Source organism: Heptranchias perlo, chromosome 17, assembly GCF_035084215.1.
Source record: "Heptranchias perlo isolate sHepPer1 chromosome 17, sHepPer1.hap1, whole genome shotgun sequence".
Lineage (NCBI taxonomy): Eukaryota > Metazoa > Chordata > Chondrichthyes > Hexanchiformes > Hexanchidae > Heptranchias > Heptranchias perlo.
The window spans coordinates 29998271-30022151 of record NC_090341.1 but is presented as its reverse complement, the minus strand read 5'-3'; the positions used below and the strand labels follow the sequence as shown (position 1 = coordinate 30022151).

At 44.0% G+C, this 23881-nt stretch overlaps 1 protein-coding gene across 2 annotated transcripts in view; it reads right to left on the bottom strand.

The window, feature by feature from the left end:
* The window catches only part of LOC137334222 (receptor-type tyrosine-protein phosphatase gamma-like), a 549824-nt gene that overhangs the window by 59090 nt on the left and 466853 nt on the right, over positions 1-23881 (bottom strand). For both annotated transcript variants that reach the window (XM_067998832.1, XM_067998831.1), the window contains one exon: positions 10254-10345. In XM_067998832.1, the coding sequence (XP_067854933.1) occupies positions 10254-10345 (92 nt within the window). The remainder of the gene's footprint in view (positions 1-10253; positions 10346-23881) is intronic.

The window sequence follows — 23881 nt, the reverse complement described above, 5'->3', positions numbered from 1 at the left end:
CAGCATTTATTGCCCATCCCTAATTGCCCTCGAGAAGGTGGTGGTGAGCCGCCTTCTTGAACCGCTGCAGTCCGTGTGGTGACGGTTCTCCCACAGTGCTGTTAGGAAGGGAGTTCCAGGATTTTGACCCAGCGACAATGAAGGAACGGCGATATATTTCCAAGTCGGGATGGTGTGTGACTTGGAGGGGAACGTGCAGGTGGTGTTGTTCCCATGCGCCTGCTGCTCTTGTCCTTCTAGGTGGTAGAGGTCGCGGGTTTGGGAGGTGCTGTCGAAGAAGCCTTGGCGAGTTGCTGCAGTGCATCCTGTGGATGGTGCACACTGCAGCCACAGTGCGCCAGTGGTGAAGGGAGTGAATGTTTAGGGTGGTGGATGGGGTGCCAATCAAGCGGGCTGCTTTATCTTGGATGGTGTCGAGCTTCTTGAGTGTTGTTGGAGCTGCACTCATCCAGGCAAGTGGAGAGTATTCCATCACAGTCCTGACTTGTGCCTTGTAGATGGTGGAAAGGCTTTGGGGAGTCAGGAGGTGAGTCACTTGCCGCAGAATACCCAGCCTCTGACCTGCTCTCGTAGCCACAGTATTTATATGGCTGGTCCAGTTCAGTTTCTGGTCAATGGTGACCCCCAGGATGTTGATGGTGGGGGATTCGGCGATGGTAATGCCGTTGAATGTCAAGGGGAGGTGGTTAGACTCTCTCTTGTTGGAGATGGTCATTGCCTGGCACTTATCTGGCGCGAATGTTACTTGCCACTTATGAGCCCAAGCCTGGATGTTGTCCAGGTCTTGCTGCATGCGGGCTCGGACTGAATCACAGGAAGTTAACATGCAGGTACAGCAAGCAATTAGGAAGGCAAATGGTATGTTTGCCTTTATTGCAAGGGGGTTGGAATATAAGATTAAGGAGGTATTGCTGCAATTATATAGGGCACTGGTGAGACCACACCTGGAGTACTGGGTACAGTTTTGGTCTCCTTATCTAAGGAAGGATATTCTTGCCTTAGAGGGGTGCAATAAAGATTCACTGGATTGATTCTTGGGATGTGTTGTCCAATGAGGAGAGATTGAGTAGAATGGGCCTACATTCTCTGGAGTTTAGAAGAATGAGAGGTGATCTCATTGAAACGTATAAAATTCTTAGAGGACATGATAGGATAGATGCTGAGAAGCTGTTTTCCCTACCTGGAGAGTCTAGAATTAGGGTCAGTCTCAAGATAAGGGGTCAGCCATTTAGAACTGAGATGAGGAATAATTTCTTCATTCAGAGGGTTGTGAATCTTGGAATTCTCTACCCAGAGTGCTGTGGATGCTCAGTCATTGAGTATGTTCAAAACTGAGATCGATAGATTTTTGGACACTAGGGGAATCAAGGGATATGGGGATAGGGCGGGAAAGTGGAGTTGAGGTAGAAGATTCTATTTCTTATGTTCTTCCTGCTCCTGCATTTCCATTTCTTCCTCCCCAGGTGACTTTACAGGGCAAAGTTATGGAGCACGCAGAAAACTACAATGAATCTGGAGACTCTCTCAGGGTTATATTGTAGGATGCCTTCAGACCGATCCAAGCAGTGGAAGCTGTGTTGCATAATGCCAATGGTTTGCTCAATCAGAGCACTAGTGGAAATGTAGCTCCAATTGTTGACCTCCTCTGCATTTGTGCTCTGGTTCCTGACAGGCGTCATGAGCCTTGGGCTCAGGCTATACTGCTTGTCCCCAAGCAGCCAGCCTGACACACGATAATCTGGGTGGAAGAGAGAGGGGGGATTGAGGACTGACACAGGATAAAGGCATCATGACAACTGCCAGGAAACTGGGCACAGACCGACATGATGCAATTTCTGTCATCGCACACCAGCTGCACGTTGAGTGAGTGGAAGCCCTTCCTGTTCAGGAATAGTCCAGGGTTTTGGTGTGGAGCATGCAAGGCTACGCGGTTGCAGTCAATTATGTCCTGCAACTTCAGGAAGCCTGCGATCCTGACAAAGCCCAGAGCTCGGTCTTCCTGCTTTGCTGTCTCCATAGGGAAAGTGATAAATTTGTTCGCTTTAGCAAAGGGCACATCTGTCATTTGCTTGATGCAGGAATGCATTGCAAACTGATTGATGTTGCTGATGTTATCCATCGCAGCTTGGAATGACCCTGAGGTGTAGAAATTCAGGGTCATACTTATCGTCAGAGCCACAGGCAATGAAGTGTGTGACCTAGGGTTGGACCACAGCTGGTGCTGCAACAGGGGACATAGCTCTGCCACAGGCTCCCTGGTAAAGCAGAGCCATCAGTCACACTGCTCTTCAGTCAACTGGAGGTAAGATGTTCTGTTCTTGTACACTCGCATGGTGCAAGGCCTCCTGCATCCTCCCTTGCTTTGCCCTCTTTCCCCAGCAGCTGCAGGTGTCTGCACTCTTACTTACTGCTCTTTCTCCTACTCATCCTCCAGCCCCAATGGCGGGCCGAGTAGCACATCTATGTTGCCAGAGATTTGTGCACAAGCCCCTGGGCAGAGATTGTCCTGCAGCTATCAGTGCTATCAAGCGGCACTTACTCACCAATAACCTGCTCACCGATGCTCAGTTTGGGTTCCGCCAGGACCACTCGGCTCCAGACCTCCTTACAGCCTTGGTCCAAACATGGACAAAAGAGCTGAATTCCAGAGGTGAGGTGAGAGTGACTGCCCTTGACATCAAGGCAGCATTTGACCGAGTGTGGCACCAAGGAGCCCTCGTAAAATTGAAGTCAATGGGAATCAGGGGGAAAACTCTCCAGTGGCTGGAGTCATACCTAGCACAAAGGAAGATGGTAGTGGTTGTTGGAGGCCAATCATCTCAGCCCCAGGGCATTGCTGCAGGAGTTCCTCAGGGCAGTGTCCTAGGCCCAACCATCTTCAGCTGCTTCATCAACGACCTTCCCTCCATCATAAGGTCAGAAATGGAGATGTTCGCTGATGACTGCACAGTGTTCAGTTCCATTCGCAACCCCTCAGATAATGAAGCAGTCCGAGCCTGCATGCAGCAAGACCTGGACAACATCCAGGCTTGGGCTCATAAGTGGCAAGTAACATTCGCGCCAGATAAGTGCCAGGCAATGACCATCTCCAACAAGAGAGAGTCTAACCACCTCCCCTTGACATTCAACGGCATTACCATCGCCGAATCCCCCACCATCAACATCCTGGGGGTCACCATTGACCAGAAACTTAACTGGACCAGCCATATAAATACCGTGGCTAGGAGAGCAGGTCAGAGGCTGGGTATTCTGCGGCGAGTGACTCACCTCCTGACTCCCCAAAGCCTTTCCACCATCTACAAGGCACAAGTCAGGAGTGTGATGGAATAGTCTCCACTTGCCTGGATGAGTGCAGCTCCAACAACACTCAAGAAGCTCGACAACATCCAAGATAAAGCAGCCCGCTTGATTGGCACCCCATCCACCACCCTAAACATTCACTCCCTTCACCACCGGCGCACTGTGGCTGCAGTGTGCACCATCCACAGGATGCACTGCAGCAACTCGCCAAGGCTTCTTCGACAGCACCTCCCAAACCCGCGACCTCTACCACCTAGAAGGACAAGAGCAGCAGGTGCATGGGAACAACACCACCTGCACGTTCCCCTCCAAGTCACACACCATCCCGACTTTGAAATATATCGCTGTTCCTTCATTGTCGCTGGGTCAAAATCCTGGAACTCCCTTCCTAACAGCACTGTGGGAGAACCGTCACCACACGGACTGCAGCGGTTCAAGAAGGCGGCTCACCACCACCTTCTCGAGGGCAATTAGGGATGGGCAATAAATGCCGGCCTTGCCAGCGACGCCCACATCCCGTGAACGAATAAAAAAAAAAGCTCCAAAAAATAACTTTCCATAATTTTTCTAGTCAGCTGCAGCAGCCAACACAGCCAGAAATAGGTATAATAGCCCACTGGCAGTCTAGAACTATTAACCAGATGCTTACCTAAAATGCAACGGAGGATCCCTTTAAATAACACTGATGCAGCCTCCTTCCCCACTATTGCCGCCAAGGATTTGTGGGCGGATTTTATAATGGACGAATACAACACTCCCAATGTTCAATTTGTCAGAAGGGTCCTTATCCAGGTGCAGGACCTCATTTACATATACTTATTAGGCCCCCGCTGCTTTCAGGCGATTTCCCGAGACAACTAAAAGTCACCTGAGTCAATATGGCATCCCGCTCACTTCTGGTCCAGATTGGGCACGGCGGATCACGACATGAAATTTAGAGGCCTAATGCCCATTTTGTGTAAGCAAAATGGGGGGGCCTTGAGTTGAATTTCTCCCCCACTGTGTGTGTGTGTTTTTAAATCCTTTATGTGCAACTCTTATCCTGGTGATAGCTGATGCAATGTATTGTTAAATTCATCTGCACATCCCTATTATGGTTCTCTAGAAACTAATCATTGCAGCTGCATCTGGCACCTGGGGCTCGCAATTCTATTGAAGGCTCATTTGGATTATGCAGCTCCCAGATAGGAGAAATAATTATGGTTGCACATGTGAATCAATTAACAGCACAATGTTAGAATTACCCATGAAATACACTGAGAATGGATTTATTATACACATGCTCGGGCATTCCAACTAGAGTCAGAAATTTGATAGAATCGTAACATTTTATAGCACAGATGTAGGTAATTTGGCCCATGGCATCTGTGCCAACTCTTCGAAAGAGCTACCACTTAGTCCCTTTCCCCATACCCTTTTTAAATTTTTCTTTTTCAAATATTTATACTTTTAAAAGCTATCACAACTGTTTCTGGCAGGGTGTTCCATGTGTTTACAACCCTCTGTAAAAAAATAATTCTTCTAACCTCTCCCTTCATTCCTTTGGTAACAATCTTAAATTTATGCCCTCTAGTTACCGACTCACTGATCATACACTGGCTTTCATCTGTCAACAGGATTTCATGTTGAAATAATTGTTTTAGTGCATTTCTAAAGTCATAATTTAATCAGGCAGATTGAGCTAATTTCTTTAAAGAAAACGGCATGATTTAATTTTGGTTGTAAATTTTTTTTGAATAAATATATCTATATTTTCTATTCACATAATTCACTGGCTGCTGAGTTTCAAGTGGATTCATCATTTGAATGGTCCTCTGTAGGATCATACCCTCTATGTTGTGACATATTAGGCACAGTGGAACAAGAAGCTAGCCCCAGAGCTCCTTTATTGTTGCTTTTTATGCTCTGAACAATCATATCCCGATGCATAAATATATCCCCACCCAATCCCCCGACCTTGATGCTCTGCCGACCTCTCTCCCAACCACTTACCTGAGTGCCTGGGACCTTTCCTTTGGGTCCCCAGTGGCGGTCTCCCGCTGCTCGGAATCCCACTCCGGCAAGCTACCACTTTCTCTCGGATTAAGTCACGAGATCGATGGCGGCTAAGATGATGATGCTGAGGAGTTAAAATCTCCTGGGCTTCAGGCTGCGGAAGGCCAGACATTTTGCCATCCACCTTGGCCTCCACCCACTCCACTCTCGGCCGGGAGTTAAAATTGGGGCTATAGTATTGGTTTAGGCTGGGGCAGGATTTCTATGAGTGCAGCTGGCTTTTATTTTCTTCTGTATCATGACTAAATTAAAGGAGCCAACAACTAGCTAAAACAAGACAAAAATGATTTATTTTTTGTCAATTCGCATCGCTCATAAACCTCTCAAATCCCTTCATAGACATCGAATTACTTTGGAGCCCAGTGCCTGCTGTTATATAGACAAGTGCAGCATAATGTATTGTGTGAATAGATCTGCTGAGAAAGTTCACATTTAGATAGTGCAGTTTTGAGACTAGTCAAAACAGGATGATTCCCTCAATAAATGTTGTAAGAGCCTTTGAGTGTTAGGAGTAGGCAGTTTTCCCTGCTAATTGTCATTGAAATTTCCTCACATGCAGCTAATTTGTCTGGCTGGCTTCTTGCAGCTCTATTACACAAGAGGGAATCTTAAGGCCACAATGCAGACAGACAAGGAAGTACCTCCGACTGATATGAAGTTATTACTATTCCTTCCAACACCAAGTTGTTCTATTCTTGTATTGATAAAGTCAGAAGCACTAAATTTCGTAAACAATCAGAGGCAACTATATGAGAGGCCAGCACACACCTACACGGTGAACCTAGAAAACTGAACAACATGGTGCTTTTCAAAACAACATGATTATTATTTCTGTTGGGTTTATGAATTTTCATCCACTACTGTCCTAGCTCCCTTACAAATGTTCTGCCATTTTTCAATTGGTGGTGGTGACTCACTTCAAACAGTCCTGTTGCTGATAGCTGCTATCAACCGCATCATCATAGGTGGTGGATAACAGGATAATTTACTGATTATACTTGCATATATTTGTTTAAAAAAAAATGTAGGTAACACTGCAAACTAGACTATTTATTGGTAAACTAGAATGAAAACATTTCATTTTTTTCTTTTAATGTTAATTAGTGACACATCCAGAAAGCGGAGAAAGTGCTTCATTAACAAAAATTACTTAATGCTTGTTCCTGAAAGGCATGCTATGGTGTCTGTGGTTACCGTGTAACCATGCATGCTGCAGCTTAGCAAATTGTTGCCAGGGGCCTTAATGCATCTCCCATTGGGTTGAGACAGCTGTCTTGTGCTGCTAGGTTGCTTCCTTATTAGTCAGGAGTGCTGAAAACAATAAATTTGTACATTGGCTCATTTTTATAAACATTTTAAATAGATACCATAATAGAGGAATACATTGGAGCTTTGTCTCTTTGGCAATAGAGTGGCTTTGTTTCTGCAATTCCCCACACATTATCTTTCCAGTTTCAAGTACACTGTTGCGTGGAAGAATCATCAGAGGCCAAGGTCTGCCCCACAGAAAAAGTTGAAAAATTAGAAGGGCAACCACCTTATACTTCTTTAATGCGCATCTTATGGGTACTGGTGGAAGCTTAGGAGCAATCTCCAGTCTATGCTCTTGGTTGGGAAGGTGCATAACATGGGGGCGTCTACAAACAGAAAACAATGAAAAATGAAAAGATCATCCCCAACAAAACAATCCTTGGTTAAACCAATTCATGTTTTAAGAATGGACAGCCAGTAAGCTAGGGTCTCTGGGTTAGAACATGCAGCCAGTGATATTCAAGGTTCTGCGTTCCTTTCTAAAGTGTCATTCTATCTCAGCGCTCAATGTTCCAAATCTTTCTTACTGCTAATATCACTCTCAACTAATCAAGAAGATGCAATGATTTATAAATGGAGCAGAGGGTGACTGAACTTCAGACAGGAAGTCCCGGTTAGCATTTACATACAGAAAACTTAATGCCCAAATTCTGCAGCAGGCCAGGAAAACACTTCAAAACATTTTGCAAGGAAAATTATTTCACAATAAAGAAATCCAAGTGTTTGGCTGTTAGGATAAGCACAACTAGATTTCGTAGAATAGTCAAGAATGAAGACAGTTACCAACACAGGACGTTGGTACATTTTACCTAATGTCAAAAAGGTATTCAAGGATGAATCAGACTGAAAATAACGACAGATGACATCTCCAAATACTAATGCAAAGAAAACTAGAATCATAGAACATGACAGCACAGAAATAGGTTGTTTGCTACACAAGTCAGTGCTAGTGCTTTCTCCAAAAGCGATCTAGTCTGATCCTACTTGCACCCTGCACCCTTTAGTATTCCTCTTGTTCAAGCAACTAATTTGGTTTCAAAAGAATTTAAGGATTCTGCTTCAACTTTAGTTTGTGGCAAAGAATTCCACATTCTAATCAACTTCTGTGTAAAGAAGCGCCTCCCCTTTAATTCTTTTTGTAATTATCTTAAATTTGGGCTCTCTCCTTACTGTCTCGTCAACCAGTGGAAAAAATCTATGACTATTTACCTGAACAAAATCCTTCATAATCTTGAAGACCTTTTTATCATGTCGCCCCTTAATCTTCTCAGTTGTAGTGAAAAAAGCCCTAGTTTCTCGAGCCTCTCATCGTAACTGTAACATCTCATTCCCGCTGACAGAATAATTCAACATTGCCTCAAATTTGATGGCATCATGTCCATTTTAATAATGAGGCCCCAGGCCCAATATAAGGTGCGCCTTGGGCTTATCCATTCAGACGATGGGATGGTTCCCTGCGGACCCATTTTTTGGCACAAACAAATTTCCGCCCCCCTATGTTCACAAGATGGGTAAATGAACTATAAAAGTCACCAAGAATCAAATCTTCTATTTAAATTTATAACCCTGCATTATGCATTTTGCCAACCAGGAGAACAGGCTACGGGTTGCTCTGAGGCCTCTGCCAATGCTGTCACACTGATGCACTTGGGAAAACTGACCGTTTCCCTCTTTCCCTGTGGAAAGTATCTGGTCTGTGTTCAATGCTTTGCTACTGCGGCCTGGTCAAGATTGGGAACTTGAAATGTTGGGCACAAGCCCACGTCCATGAACTGTGTGGCCAGATGACTCAAAAATAGGAAATAGTTGCCATAGCAACAGTAAGAGACATTTTAACTGCCAGCTTATTAGTAGCTGTAGATATTTGGTTGGTATGAAGTGGGGGTGTTGTGAATCATGATGCTTAGGGCAGGCTCAATGGACCAGCTGGTTTTTTCCTGTCCATCGTTTTTGTATGTTCATATGTTTGTAAATCCTTTGGTTTATTCTCATCAAAATCTTAAGAATAAAGTATTAGCCAAAAAAACAAAACAGTTTACGCTTCTTTGCAAAATATTTTGTATGAAGTTAAAGTTGACTTTTGACAACACTGCCAATGTAATAATAATGACAACTTGAACCATGGAGCTATTTCATGCTCAGGAGCACACTGAAGTAACTGTACAAGAAACTAAAAACTAAACAAAACTAAAAACCTGCAGCAATAACAGTGCAATGGGGTCCTGTTGACAGGTCAAAGTGAACCTTATATTCATCTGCATTCTGCTTCTCTGGGCCTGATGTGTACACTTGTCAATAGAAAGACAGGAACAATTATTCAAAGTGAATGAACAGAAGACAGTGATCAACAGCACCCAATGAAAACCTGTGACAGGCGGTCGATGAAGATAATTTATCCAGGCAGGCCTGTTTAACTACTACACAGAGTAATAAAACATTAAGCATTCACCTCTGCTTCACAGAGGCACTGCAAATAAAATCATACAAAGCAGATTCTTTAAAGTTAGCTGCTCTATAGGATTCTAGCAGATCTTAAGAAACAGTGTGCAACTACCAACTGGGGAGATATTTGATCCCTTATCTAAGGATTAACAGATACAGGTCTTTAACCTTAATGCTCCTGCCATTACGATGAAAGGGCACTGACGAAAGTAATGTGTAACAGCGTGACAAATGTATGCTTACATTCTTACAGCATACCATCAAATCAATGTTTGTGACATGCTCTTATCATCCTGCTGACAGCTATTTGACAGACAAGAAAATCAGCAACATTTGAGCTCTCGGCATTTGAGAGCAAGGTAATAAGAACTATGGAGAAACTCTAACCCATGAAATAATATTTTAATGACTGAGGAAACAGCACATTATGCACCAGTAATGTTTTTGACTAAAACCAGAGCAGCATTTTCAAGTTGTCCTGCATTGTCCTGCACAGTAACAATCTATCCAGTGGTATCTGAAACAGTCCCCTTGCCCATAATATGGTGAGCTGAATTTATTTCCTATAGTACAATCATTTATTTCAATACATACACACACCTTACTTGCATTCCTTGTGAGTTAATGTAGGGAAATTCTGTCCAATCGTTCTGGAATCAGCTGTCCTTCCCTCCCCCTCCCTGCACCAACCAGGTTAAACAATGTTACGATAGCTCAATGTAAAGCATCATTAAAATTCCTGACTGAAACTCTGTATGAAATAAATGATCCTGTACTTTTCACAAGCCCACTACTCACTCACTTCTGGCAAGATCAACATAACAATTAAACATTTAATCAAAATGTAATATTTTCAGTATAAGACAATAAAGACATTCCATCAAACTCATGTTTTGAGTTAGTAAAAATTAAAATAAATTCCTAAGTTTGTCATTGCATTGAAAAATGTTAATGTGCCACAGATCTGTTTTCCTAGAAAGTATTTAGCACAATCAGGTCTAAACTGAAGACTAACTTTGAAGAATATTTGTGCAACATATATTGCTTAAGTTGAGTAAATATGAACCTGAACTAAATGGCTTTCAAAAATTGTGTTTCAACATATGCAAAAAAGTATCTTGAGAAATAAAGAATAATTGACTTACCTGGAATTGGGATAATGGGAATGCTTTCATTAGGAACCACCCGCGGTGAACTGCTATCCTCCACATAGAAGTGCGCTGTCTGAAAACACTTTCTGAAGGGAAAATAAACAACGTGGTTATTCTCTGGCAAACTATATGCACAGACAAGAATTTAAGTCTTTGAAATTGTGGGTGCTTGTAAATAAATCCCTGGCATACTGCCATCATTTAAATTTGCTCTTCATTGTTAATCATTCAATGGTTTCTGATGGGGCTTTGAAAAAAGTCATCAAAGAATTAAAATGACTGTTAATCTAAATTATTTTTCAGCTCTTTGAAGTGCATCAAAGGCAACATTCACTAGTTTTAAAACCTAACAAAATTACACTTATTTTTTTTAAGTTAAAGTTAAAGTTTAAAAAAAAATTATAATCTGTCTGCCTATCATTTTGAGGCCATATGGAGCAATAAGCCAAAACTGAATTACAGCCACTGAGAAAGAGAAATCAATAGATATGCTCCTAAATGGCCTGAGAAGCAGCCTGGGGCCCAAGAAGGATGAAAATATCACAAAGGAGAATTCAAGCAAAACAATTTTTGATAGTAAAAGATGTGTGGCACCACAAGCTTCCCAATATTTTACCTGTACTTGATGCAAAGTAACGAGCACAAATTGGTCATCATTGAGAAGGCACGGACAAGAAAAGCACACAGAGCTGTGAACAGCCTTTGCATGGTGATGTTGACTGAAGCTGGACTCTAAAACTCCAGCGTCATTGCTCATCTGATTTAATGACTTTCCTTGGGCTGGAACTGAATATCAAATGAGCCTCTCTGTGCTCTTGTGACAGGAGGAGGGACTGCTATGTTCATCAGGGGCTTCTAACAAAAGAATTATTACACCGCAATGATGCCCTTAATAAACCGTTTGGGAGCACCTGCATGCAGTGCTAATGTTGCAGTTTCCTGATTCATGTAAATTTACTGTTATCACCCTGAAAACAAAAAATGCCCTTAATGTTTTTCCAATGCACTGTGCTGTTACACAGGGTGATCTCACACTGTATAATTGCTGAGCTGTAATTACTAGCTGCTAATTAAGGCACTCATCATAACTCAACTACAGCTAAAGGCTTTGATTTTTTGGTGGTGTCTTACTCTGTTTTATCACACAGAATGTTAAAATATTTGGCTATCAGTGTATAAGGAAATAAATGTTAACAATTCCAAACATGATTAGTGTGATTACAGCATTCTGAATAACTGCATATTTCAAAACCCACAGATTTAACAAATTAATTTTCTTCTTAAATTTGCAACATTTGACTTTATTCTGACTTTCAGAGCTGAAAAAAGCTAACTTAATATTTATTTTGATTTAATGAAAACATTTAAATTATAATGTTTTATAGGTGTTATCCTCTAAGTTGAAACTGAAGTGACTGCAGGTACTCAGATCAGTAGGATCTGTGTACTATTGTCATTAATGGATTTCCAAGGCAGTTCTGAGCCTAAAGATCGCTTCTTCCGGATTTTTGCACCCCTTACTTACCTTGATTACGCAGTCACTCATGGGTGCTGTTTATGTTTCATTCCTTTGGTTGGAGGAAGAGAAGCAGCAGCAACAGCAGCCTCAACAAGACAAGCAGCAGATTGAGCCTGTTCGAACAACGCAGGTGAAGGGATCTGTTCGTAGAAGGCCGTATCCAGCCCAAGGGGTCTACAGGCCAAGTCATTTTTTTGGATATCTCATGAGACACTGCACCAGGAAGCTGCGCTTCACCAGGCAGGCTGTTGTTAAACTATGCAGCCTCCTGCAGCAGGACTTGCTGCCTGATGGACCAAGGGATCATGCTTTTTAAGGTCAGCACCACCCTTAATTTTTTTGCTTCAGCTTCCCACTAGGGTGCTATAGGGAACATCTCCCAGTCTGCAGTGCACAGCTCCATCAAGTAGGTCACCAACGCCCTGCTTGCCAGAGCAAACTAGTACACATTACCTTCCCAATGGACGCCAACAGCCGGAATGAAAAAGCTCTGCGATTTGCAGCAATGGATGGCTTCCCTCAAGTCTAGGGCATGATAGACTACACTCATGCAGCTATCAGGGCACCAGAAGATGAGCCAGGAGTTTATGTCAACAGGAAGGGCTTTCACTCCGTCAATGTTCAACTGGTGTGTGATCTGCACAGAAGGATAACGCATGTCTTTGCCAGTTTTGCAGGCTGCTGCCACAACACCTTCATTCTGCGACACTCATCTGTCCCCCCACTTTATCCACCCATTCAGGAACGTCAGAGGTTGGCTGCTAGGAACAAGAGATCCCCCTTCAGACCTGGCTGATGACACCCCACTGTAACCCCACTACGCCTGAGTAACAGGAACAATCAGAGAATTGGGACCACCAGAAACATTATAGTTCATCCCAATGGCATATTGAAGCAAAGGTGCAACTCCCTTAATTGATCTAGGGACTAGCTGCAATATGGCCCAGACAAAGCGGGCTGCATCAAGCTGGTCGCTGCTGTGAAGGGAGCAAGGAAGAGGTCAGTGTGTGCTTGGAATGAGAATGAGAGGTAGTATAGTGTCGTCTTGAGGTGGGTGGGGAGGAAAGTGATGGAGGGGAGATGGTGCAGGAGGGAGGGCTTTAGATTCCTGGGGCATTAGGACCAGATGTGGGTGAGGTAGGGCCTGTACAGGCCGGACAGGTTGCACCTCAACTGAGCTGGAAACAATGTCCTTGCGGGGAGGTTTGCTAATGCTGTGGGGGAGGGTTTAAACTAGTTTGACAGGGGGATGGGCACCAGGATGTAGCATTGGAAAGGAGAAACAAGGTGCACAAAGGATTGGGAGAGAAAGATAGCACTAGAATAAGAAATAGCACGGTATTAGGTGCGATCAGACTAAGAGAGAGTAAAGAAAGTCCAAGATCGGTTTACAGTGCATGTGTGTAAACACACGAAGCGTAAACAAGGTTGGTGAGCTGCAGGCGCAAATAGACACATGGGAATATGATGTCGTGGCTATAACAGAGACCTGGCTCAAAAAAGGGCAGGATTGGGTACTAAATATTCCTGGATATAAGGTGTTCAGGAAAGATAGGGAAGGAAAGAAAGGAGGGGGGGCGGTGGCAGTATTGATTGAAGAGAATATTGCAATGCTGGAGAGAGAGGATATCCTGGAGGGGTCAAGGACAGAATCTATTTCATTAGAGTTAAGAAACAATAGAGGTGCCATTACACTACTGGGTGTATTCTATAGGCCACCAACTAGTGGGGAAGACATAGAGGAGCAAATTTGCAGGGAAATTACAGCAAGGTGCAAAAGCCATAGAGTAGTGATGAAGGGGGAATTCAGCTACCCTAATATTGACTGGAGTAATAATAATACAAGGGGCAAAGAGGGGGAGGAATTTTTGAAGTGTGTTGAAGTGTACTTTGTTGGCCAGTATGTTTCCAGCCCAATGAGGAAAGAGGAATTGTTGGATTTGGTTCTGGGGAATGAGGTGGGCCAAGTGGAGCAAGTGTCAGTGGGGGAAGATTTAGGGAACAGCGATCATTGTATCATAAGGTTTAGGATAGCTATGGAAAAGGACATGGACCACTCTAAAGTAAAAATACTCGATTGGCGGAGGGCCAATTTCAGTGGGATGAGAACAGATCTGGCCAGGTAAATTGTAATCAAAGATTGGCAGGCAGAACTGTAATTGAACAATGGGCAGCCTTGGTTCGGGTACAGTCTAGGTACATTCCCACGAGGGAGAAAGGTGGGGCAACTAAAGCCAGAGCTCCTGGATGACAAGAGAGAAAGAGAGCAAGAAGAAGCAGAAAAAAAGGGGCATATGACAGATGTCAGGTTGATAACACAAGTGAGAACCAGGCAGAATATAGAAAGTTCAGAGGGGAAGTGAAAAAGGAAATAAGAGGGGTAAATGAGAATAGACTGGCGGCCAAAATAAGAGAGAATCTAAAAGCCTTCCAAAGGTATGTAAACAGTAAACGGGTAGTAAGAGGAGGGGTGGGGCCGATTAGGGACCAAAAAGGAGGTCTACTCATGCAGGCAGAGGGCGTGGCCGAGGTACTAAATGAGTACTTTGCATCAGTCTTTACCAAGGAAGAAAATGCTGCCAGAGTCTCAGTAAAGGAAGATGTAGTTAAGATACTGGATGGGCTAAAAATTGATAAAGAGGAGGTACTAGAAAGGCCAGCTGTACTTAAAGTAGATAAGTCACCTGGTCCAGATGGGATGCATCCCAGGTTGCTGAGGGAAGTAAGGGTGGAAATTGCGGAAGAACTGGCCAAAATCTTCTAAATATCCTTAAATACGGGGGTGGTGCCAGAGGACTGAAGAATTGCAAATGTTACGCCCTTGTTCAATAAAGGGTGTAAGGATAAACTCAACAACTACAGGCCAGTCAGTTTAACCACGGTGGTGGGGAAACTTTTAGAAACGATAATCTGGGACAGAATTTGCAGTCACTTGGATGAGTGTGGATTGATTAGGGAAAGCCAGCACGGATTTGTTAAAGGCAAATCGTGTTTAACTAACTTGATTGAGTTTTTTGATGAGGGAACAGAGAGGGTAGATGGGGGCAATGCAGTTGATGTGGCGTATATAGACTTTCAAAAGGCGTTTGATAAAGTGCCGCATAGTAGGCTTGTCATCAAGATTGAAGCCCATGAAATAAAAGGGGCAGTAGCAGCATGGATACAGAATTAGCTAAGTAACAGGAAACAGAGAGTAGTGGTGAACATTTGTTTTTCAGACTGGAGGGAGGTGTACAGTGGTGTTCCCCAGGGATTGGTGCAGGGACCACTGCTTTTCTTGATATATATTAAAGACTAGGACTTGGGAGTACAGGGCACAATTTCCAAATTTGCAGATAACACAAAACTTGAAAAAGTGTAGTGAACGTTGAGGAGGATAGTGATGGACTTCAAGAGGATATAGACAGGCTGGTGGCATGGGCAGACATGTGGCAGATAAAATTTAACTCGGAAAAATGCGAGGTGATACATTTTGGTAGGAAGAATGAGGAGAGGCAACATAAACTAAAGGGCACAATTCTAAAAGAAGTACAGGAACAGAGAGATCTGGGTGAAGGTGAATCTTTGAATGTGGCAGGGCAGGTTCAGAAAGCGGTTAAAAACACATACGGGATCCTGGCCTTTACAAATAGAGGCATAGAGTACAAAAGCAAGGAAGTCATGATGAATCTTTATAAAACACTGGTTCGGCCACAGTTGGAGTACTGTGTCCAATTCTGGGCACCACACCTTAGGAAAGGTGTGGAGGCCTTAGAGAGGGTGCAGAAGAGATTTACTAGAATGATTCCAGGGATGAGGGACTTTAGTTATGTCGATAGACTGGAGAAGCTGGGGTTGTTCTCCTTGGAACACAGAAGGTTGAGAAGAGATTTGATAGAGGTATTCACAATCATGTTGGGTCTAGACAGAGTAGATAGAGAGAAACTGTTCCCATTGGCGGAAGGGTCAAGAACCGGAGGACATAGATTTAAGGAGATTGGCAAAAGAACCAAAGGTGACATGAGGAAAAACTTTTTTTTAACACAGTGAGTGGTTAGGATCTGGAATGCACTGCTGGAGGGGTGGTGGAGGCAGATTCAATCGCGGCTTTTAAAAGGGAACTGGATAAGTACCTGAAAGGAAAAAAATTGCAGGGCTACGGGGATAGGGCGGGGGAGTGGGCCGAGCTGGATTGCTCTTGCATAGAGCCAGCGTGGACTCGATGGGCCGAATGGCCTCCTTCCGTGCTGTAACCTTTCTATGATCCTATGATAGATCAGAGCGCTGGAGGAGGGGATGGGAAGGACCGCTGGCAGATGTGACTGAGAGAAATGGAAAATGCCGAGCTGCACTCACCCTTGCTACTCTAGTGACATTGTTGAAAGTATTCCAACATCAAATAGAGGTCCTGGATCTGATCATGTCTGCCACCTCTTTCAGGCCTGGGAGACCTCATGCTGTGGCACCCTCATTCCAGTGCTGGAGTAAAATACTACCCTCCTCTCCCAAGCCTCTCCCAGCAGGACCTCCAGGGAAGCTTCAGAGGACCTGGAAGCTTGTTTCCTCAACATCGCTGACGTTCCTCTTCTCTGTTCAGTGAAATTTACCCAGGAGCCACAACCATGCTTTAAGAGTTTAAATTGTCATTTTAAATTGGCCTCTGGCTGACCCACAGAAATTATGCTGATGAAGTGAGCAGGTTTACCGTTGTGTCAGCCAAACAGATGGGAAACCCAACCATAAGATTATAATGAGCCCCGGGAGTTAATAGGCTGGGTATTCCACAGTGAGTGGCTGACCCCCTACCTCCCCAAAGCCTCGCCACCGCCTACAAGTCAGGAAATGTGATGGAATACTCTCCATCTGCCTGGATGGGCGCAGCTGCAACAACACTCAAAAATCCCATCCAGGATAAAGCAATCTGCCTGACTGGCAGCCCATCCACCAGCTATTTTGAAGAAGAGCAGGGGACTTCTCCCCAATGTTCTGGCCAATGTTTATCCCTCATCCAACATCACAACAAAAGGGTGAACCAACCATGGCTAACTAAGGAAGTCAAGGATGGTATCAAGTTAAAAGGAAAGGCATACAACATGGCAAAGATTAGTGGTAAGCCCGAAGATTGGGAAAACTTTAAAAATTAGCAAAGGATGACTAAAAGAATAACAAAGAGGGAGAAAATAAATTATGAGTAAACTAGTAAGAAATATAAAAACTGACAGTAAAAGCTTCGACAAGTATATAAAAAGGAAGAGGGTAGCTAAAGTAAACATTGGTCCCTTAGAGGATGAGACTGGGGAAATGATAATGGAAAAGAAATGGCAGAGGAATTGAACAGATATTTTGTATCTGTCTTCACAGTAGAAGATACTAATAACATACCAACAAAAGTAGAAAATCAAGGGCAAAGGGGAGGGAGGGTCTTAAAAGAAGTGGCTACCGAGATAGTGGATGCATTGGTTGTAATCTTTCAGAAGTCACTAGATTCTGGAAAGGTCCCAGCGGATTGGAAAACCGTAAATGTAACACCCCTATTCAAGAAGGGAGCGAGACAGAAAGCAGGTAACTATAGACCAGTTAGCCTAACATCTGTCATTGGGAAAATGCTAGAATCCATTATTAAGGAAGTAGTAGCAGGACATTTGGAGACTCATAATACAATCAAGGAGGGTCAACATGGTTTTATGAAGGGGAAATCATGTCTGACAAATTTATTAGAGTTCTTTGAGGAAGTAACGGGCAGGGTGGATAAAGGGGAACAAATGGATGCAGTATATTTGGATTTCCAAAAGGCATTCAATCAGGTGACACATAAAATATTACTGCACAAGGTAAGAGCTCATGGTGTTGGGGGTAATATATTGGCATGGATAGAGGATTGGCTAACTAACAGAAAACAAAGAGTCGGGACAAAAGGGTCATTTTCAAAACGGCAATCTCTAACTAGTGGGGTGCCGCAGGGATCAGTGCTGGGGCCTCGACTATTTACAATATATATCAATGACTTGGATGAAGGAACAGAGTGTCTTGTGGCCAAATTTGCTGATGATACAAAGATAGGTGGAAAAGCAATTTCGATGAGGACACAAAGAACCCGATATTAGGAGGGCGGCGGGTTGGCAGCAGGGGGGGGGGGGCGACTGGGCGCGTGCGTAATGCGCCCAGTGAAATCGGGGTGCTCCGCAGCGGGTGGACTGCACAAGCGCAGCATAGGCTGTCAGCTGGAGGAGCCCTATTTAAAGGGGCAGTCCTCCACTGACTGATGCTGCAGGAAATAGGAAAAATTACAGCATGGAGCCGCCCAGGGGGAAGGCATGATGCCTCACTCCAGGTCTTATTGGATGGGGTGAGGAGGAGGGGGAGGACAGAGATCTTCCACCCGGCAGGCGGGAGGAAGTGGCCTGCCTCTGCCACCAAGAAGGCCTGGCTTGAGGTGGCAGAGGAGGTCACCTGCACCACCAACATATCGTGCACTTGCATACAGTGCAGGAGGCGCTTCAATCACTTAAGTAGGTCAGCCGAAGTGAGTACACTTACTCATTCCCCTACACTCCGTCTGCCACATCACCGCCCCCACCCCACATCCCACATCTCCTTCTGCACTGCCAACACTACTCTATCACATCACTCCTCACACCCACTCAAAGCTCATCCTCATCTTACCTGCACCTACTCACCTCGCCAGTACTCATCCCACCACTACCACTCAACCCAATCCTCATACAATCTCATGGCTCTATCTCATACTCACCCTCTCATGCATCTCTTTCATGGTCAGCCTCACCCAACCTGCCACTACCTGTGCTGCAGCCACAGGGCATGCATCACATATGTGCAGTAAGAAGCGTAAGGCAAACGTGTCATGAGCATGAAGGGGATGCACAAGGGTGTTTGAGGGTTTGTCATGGTTTTTACTTATATTTGATTTCTGATCAACTCACATTACATATTAAATTGGCACCACTACTGCCACATCTTTGCGAATTTTGTCTGGTTTGTGCAATAATGCCCTTTCCTGACGATCACTATGAAGACCCACAACTGATGCCACCCATTGTGTCACTGCAGAGTAGGTGTATTTGCAGGGCTCTATTGTGCAGACGACTGAGAGATGTCGGCAATGTCCCCGGTGACACCCTGGAAGGATGCGGAGGAGAAATTGTTGAGGGCAGTGGTGACTTTGACAGCGACAGGTAAGAAGATGGTGCTCGGGCCAGCCGGGAGCAGCTCGGCATGAAGGAGGCTGCAGATGTCCACGACTACATGTCGAGTGACTCTGAGCCTCTGTGTGCACTGCTGCTCAGAGAAGTCCAGGAAGCTGAGCCTCGGTCTGTGGACCCTGTGGCGAGGGTAGTGCCTTCTGCGACGCATCTCTCTCTGCCGTTGCCCTCCCTCCTGCTGTGCAGGTGGATGTGTCACAGTACTGTGTTGTGGAGCTCCATGTGTCAGAGGTGGACGGCTTGGCCGGCGATGCTGTTCGTCCCGAGGAGGTCATGACTGCAGCTACAGCAGCCCCCAACCAGATGATGTACATTTGAGGGGGTCCGCAAGGTAGGTAAATGTGTCTGGACACTGGAGTAAGTGTGCAAGTTGGTGAATTTTATTGTTAGGAGGAGGGTGGTGGAGGCCAAACTTTGTCCAAAGTGACAGAGTGGCCTCCTGCAATGAGTGAGGGTCTCCCCCCCGCACCTGTCAAATGGACCTTTGCAGCTGCCACAGGCTGATGGCTGCAACACGTCCATTTCAACTGGGAGTGTTTCCCAAAGTACGGGAAACAGTCCCAGTTGATCTGAAAGTCCCACCCCTCCTAAAACATCAAGTCAATGCGTCAGTGGAGAACCCGGAAGTGGGTGGGTTGGAGCCGGGCTCCGGACCCGCCCTGGGAATCCCCGATTTTCGCAGCCCCCCCGCCACAAACGCACCCGCTCAGGGGTGCGAAAATCGAGCCCAAAGTGTCTGCAAAGGGATATTGACAGGTTAAGCGAATGGGCAAAAATTTGGCAGATGGAATATAATGTGGGAAAATGTGAAGTCATCCACTTTGGGAGGAAAAATATAAAAGCAAAATATCATTTGAATGGAGAAATACTACTAAATGCTGCGGCACAGAGGGATCTGGGTGTCCTCGTACATGAAACACAAAAAGTCAACATACAGGTGCAGCAGGTAATCCGGAAGGCAAATGGAATATTGGCCTTTATGTCTAGGGGGATGGAGTATAAAAGCAGGGAAGTCATGCTACAACTGTACAGGGTGCTGGTGAGACCACACCTGGAGTACTGCGTACAGTTCTGGTGCCCTTATTTAAGGAAGGACATACTTGCATTGGAGGCAGTTCAGAGAAGGTTCACCAGGTTGATTCTGGGTTTGGAAGGGTTGTCTTATGAGGAAAGATTGAACAGGTTGGGTCTATACTCATTTGAGTTTAGAAGAATGAGAGGAGATCTTATTGAAACATACAAGATGCGATAGGGTAGATGCTGAGAGGATGTTACTCCTCATGGGGGAATCTAAAACTAGGGGGCATAGTCTCAGAACAAGGGGTCGCCCGTTTAAGACGGAAATGAGGAGGAATTTCTTCTCCCAGAGGGTCGTGAATCTTTGGAATTCTTTACCCCAAAAAGCTGTGGAGGCTGAGTCATTGAATACATTCAAGGCTGAGTTAGACAAATTTTTGATCAGCAAGGGAGTCATAGGATATGGGGAAAGGGCAGGAAAATGGATTTGAGGTAAAAATCAGATCAGCCATGATCTCATTAAATGGCACAGCCGGATCGAGGGGCTGAATGGTCTACTCCTGCTCCTATCTCTATTGATTATCACTAAAACAGATTATCTGGTCAGTATCACGTTGCTGTTTATGGGGACCTTGCTGTGCACAAATTGGCTGCCATGTTTCCTACCTTACAACAGTCACTACACTTCAAAAAGTATTTAATTGGCTGTAAAGTGCTTTGGGATATCCCGAGGTCATGAAAGCAGCTATATAAATGCAAGTTCTTTCTTTTTCTTTCTTAAACATCCACTCTCTCCACCACTGGTCTACGTGGCTGCAGTGTGCACGATCTACATGATGCACTGCAGCAACTCGCCAAGGCTTCTTTGACCGCACCTGCCAAACCCACGCCTCCACCATCTAGAAGCACAAAAGCAGCGAATGTACGGGAACACCATCACCTCCAAGTTCCCCTCCAAGTCACACACCATCCCGATTTGGACATATATCGCCATTCCTTCATCCTCGCTGGGTCAAAATCCTGGACCTTCCTGCCTAACAGCACTGTGGGAGAACCTTCACCACATGGACTGCAGAGGATCAAGAAGGCGGCTCACCATCACTTTCTCAAAGGCAACTAGCGATGGGCAATAAATGCCGGCCTTGCTAGTGACACGCATGCACAAGAATGAATAAAACAAAAAAAAATGCATTGGGCCTGTTTTCTGCTGCAGTGGTGAGTTTCTAAGTCACCCCACTACCCACCCACCTAAAACCTGCCCACAGTTAAAATCAGGGCTTAAGTTTCTAAAGTTTGCATCAGATCTTTACTGGGCATAAGCAAGATGAGCAATGGAAAGAAACAGTTTGCTCCATTTTTTTCATTTGCGTGGAAAGGTGATAAAAATGTTGAAAAAAAATTATTCATCTCCTTTGGTCAGAAAGGAATAGCTGAAATTGATATAATATGCTGCCTAGAATCATAGAATGATACAGCACAGAAGGAGGCCATTCGGCTCATTGTGCCTGTGCCAGCTCTTTGGTAGAGCTATCTAATTAGTCCCACTAATTAGTCCCCTGTTCTTTCCCCATAGCCCTGTCAATTTTTTCCCTTCAAATATTTATCCAATTCCCTTTTGAAAGTTACAACTGAATCTGCTTCCACCACCCTTTCACGAAGTACATTCCAGATCATAACAACTTGCTGCGTAATTTTTTTTCCTCATGTCGCCTCTGGTTCTTTTGCTGATCACCTTAAATCTGTGTCCTCTGGTTACCAACCCTTCTTCCATTCAAAACAGTTTCTCCTTATTTACTCTATCAAAACCGTTCATGATTTTGAATACCTCTACCAAATCTCCCCATAACCTTCTTTGTTCTAAGGAGAACAACCCCAGCTTCACCAGTCTCTCCACATAACTGAAATCCCTCATTCCTGGTACCATTCTCGTAAACCTCTTCTGCACCCTCTCTGAGGCCTTGAAATTCTTCCTGAAGTGTGGTGCCCAGAATTGAACACAATACTCCAGCTGAGGCCTAACCAGTGTTTTATTAAGGTTCAGCATAACTTCCTTGCTTTTGTACTCTATGCCTCTATTTATAAGGCCAATGATTCCATATGCTTTTTTAAGAGCCTTCTCAACTTGTCCTGCCACCTTCAGAGATGTGTATATACACCCCCAGGTCTCTCTGTTCCTGCACCCCCTTTAAAATTGTAGCATTTAGTTTATATTGCCTCTCCTCATTCTTCCTAACAAAATGCATCAATTCACACTTATCTGCCCATTTCACCAGTCTGTCAATGTCCTTCTGAAGTCTGTTACTATCGTCCTCATTGTTTACTACATTTGAGTTTCATGTCATCTGCAAACTTTGAAATTATACCCTCCATACCCAAGTCCAGGTCATTAATATATATCAAAATGAGCAATGGTTTTAATACCGACCCCTGGGGAACACCACTGTATACTTCCCTCCAGTCTGAAAAACAAGCGTTCACCACTATTCTCTGCTTTCTGTCCCCTAGCCAATTTTGTATCCACGCTGCCACTGTCCCTTTAATCCCATGGGCTTTAATTTTGCTATCAAGTCTATTACGTGGTACTTTATCAAACGCCTTTTGAATGTCCACCTACACATCAACCGCACTGCCCTCATCAACCAACTAACCCGCCTAATGTAAGATTAAATGATATCAGTTTTCATTTTCACAATCTAGTTAATGTAAACTGAAAACAATAAAGCTGTCTAATCTAGTTTTGAATTTTAAAAAAATTAACAGCAGATTGTGTACCTGATTTTAAAAAAATCTTCTAGGCAAGTTACTAACAAAGATTATATTTATTTACAAGCTAGTTTAGAAGAAAAACATGGACTACACTGAAGCTTGAAACTAAAGGATTAAAACTGTTTGGCAAGAAAAAAAAACTTACAATTAAACAGAATAGTAAAAGATCAGCATCAGAAGCTGACTACCTCATATCTATGCTGTAGGTCTGATAGTTTCATTTTCATTTTCCAACACTGAAGTTTCAGCAATGGTTTCTGCAAACACCATTTCTTTCTACGTACAGAAACAATAAAGTATATTTTGTATGCTAACTTCTAAAAACTAACATTTCTATACCTCTATGAGGCAATGGTATATATCAAAATTAAATTTACATTTTTTCCTGTCCTTCTGGCCCTTTTTACACAGCAAAACTGCTCTCTGCAGCACTGAACTTCACTCAAATACTGTCTTGCGATCCAATATTTTTAAGGTCAATTTGCTTAACTATGGACACAAGAATAAGGAACACATCTATTGTTTATCCACCTAAATATGCACACACTGCTAGGACACTAATAATTCACATTCACAGGACCAGAGGCCGTAGCAAAGAAAAATTGATCAAAGATCAAACAGAATATGGATTAAACAAAGCAACAGGGCATCCCCAAATGACAGAACAGATTTCTAATTATTCCAAAAATTGTGCTCTTATTTTCCCTCTGCATACATGGTTGATCACATCCAATGCAGGCTGTAAACATGAGCATGGTTTCCAATATCTATGATCCTCTGAGGTTTGGCGAGCAGGAAGCATACATACAAACTGGTTCCCAAGCTGTGGGTGAGCATATGTTATCATTTTGCTGAAAACTTATGGTAAGAGTTATAAACTGTACAATTAAAAATGGATGCCATGCTTTTCAAGAGCTTTAGATGAACACACTGGGATTCCTATTCCGAGGACTCAAATTTGAATTAAATTTTTGACTGTCAGAAAGGACAGCAGAGTTCATGGACTTTTGACCAGCCTGTTCCACAAAGCATCTTGCAGTAGTAGTGCTCGCCAACTCAAGGGAGACAAAAATCAGGAGCGAGATTATAGCCTGCCCTGCAAAGCATGCCAGTGCAACACT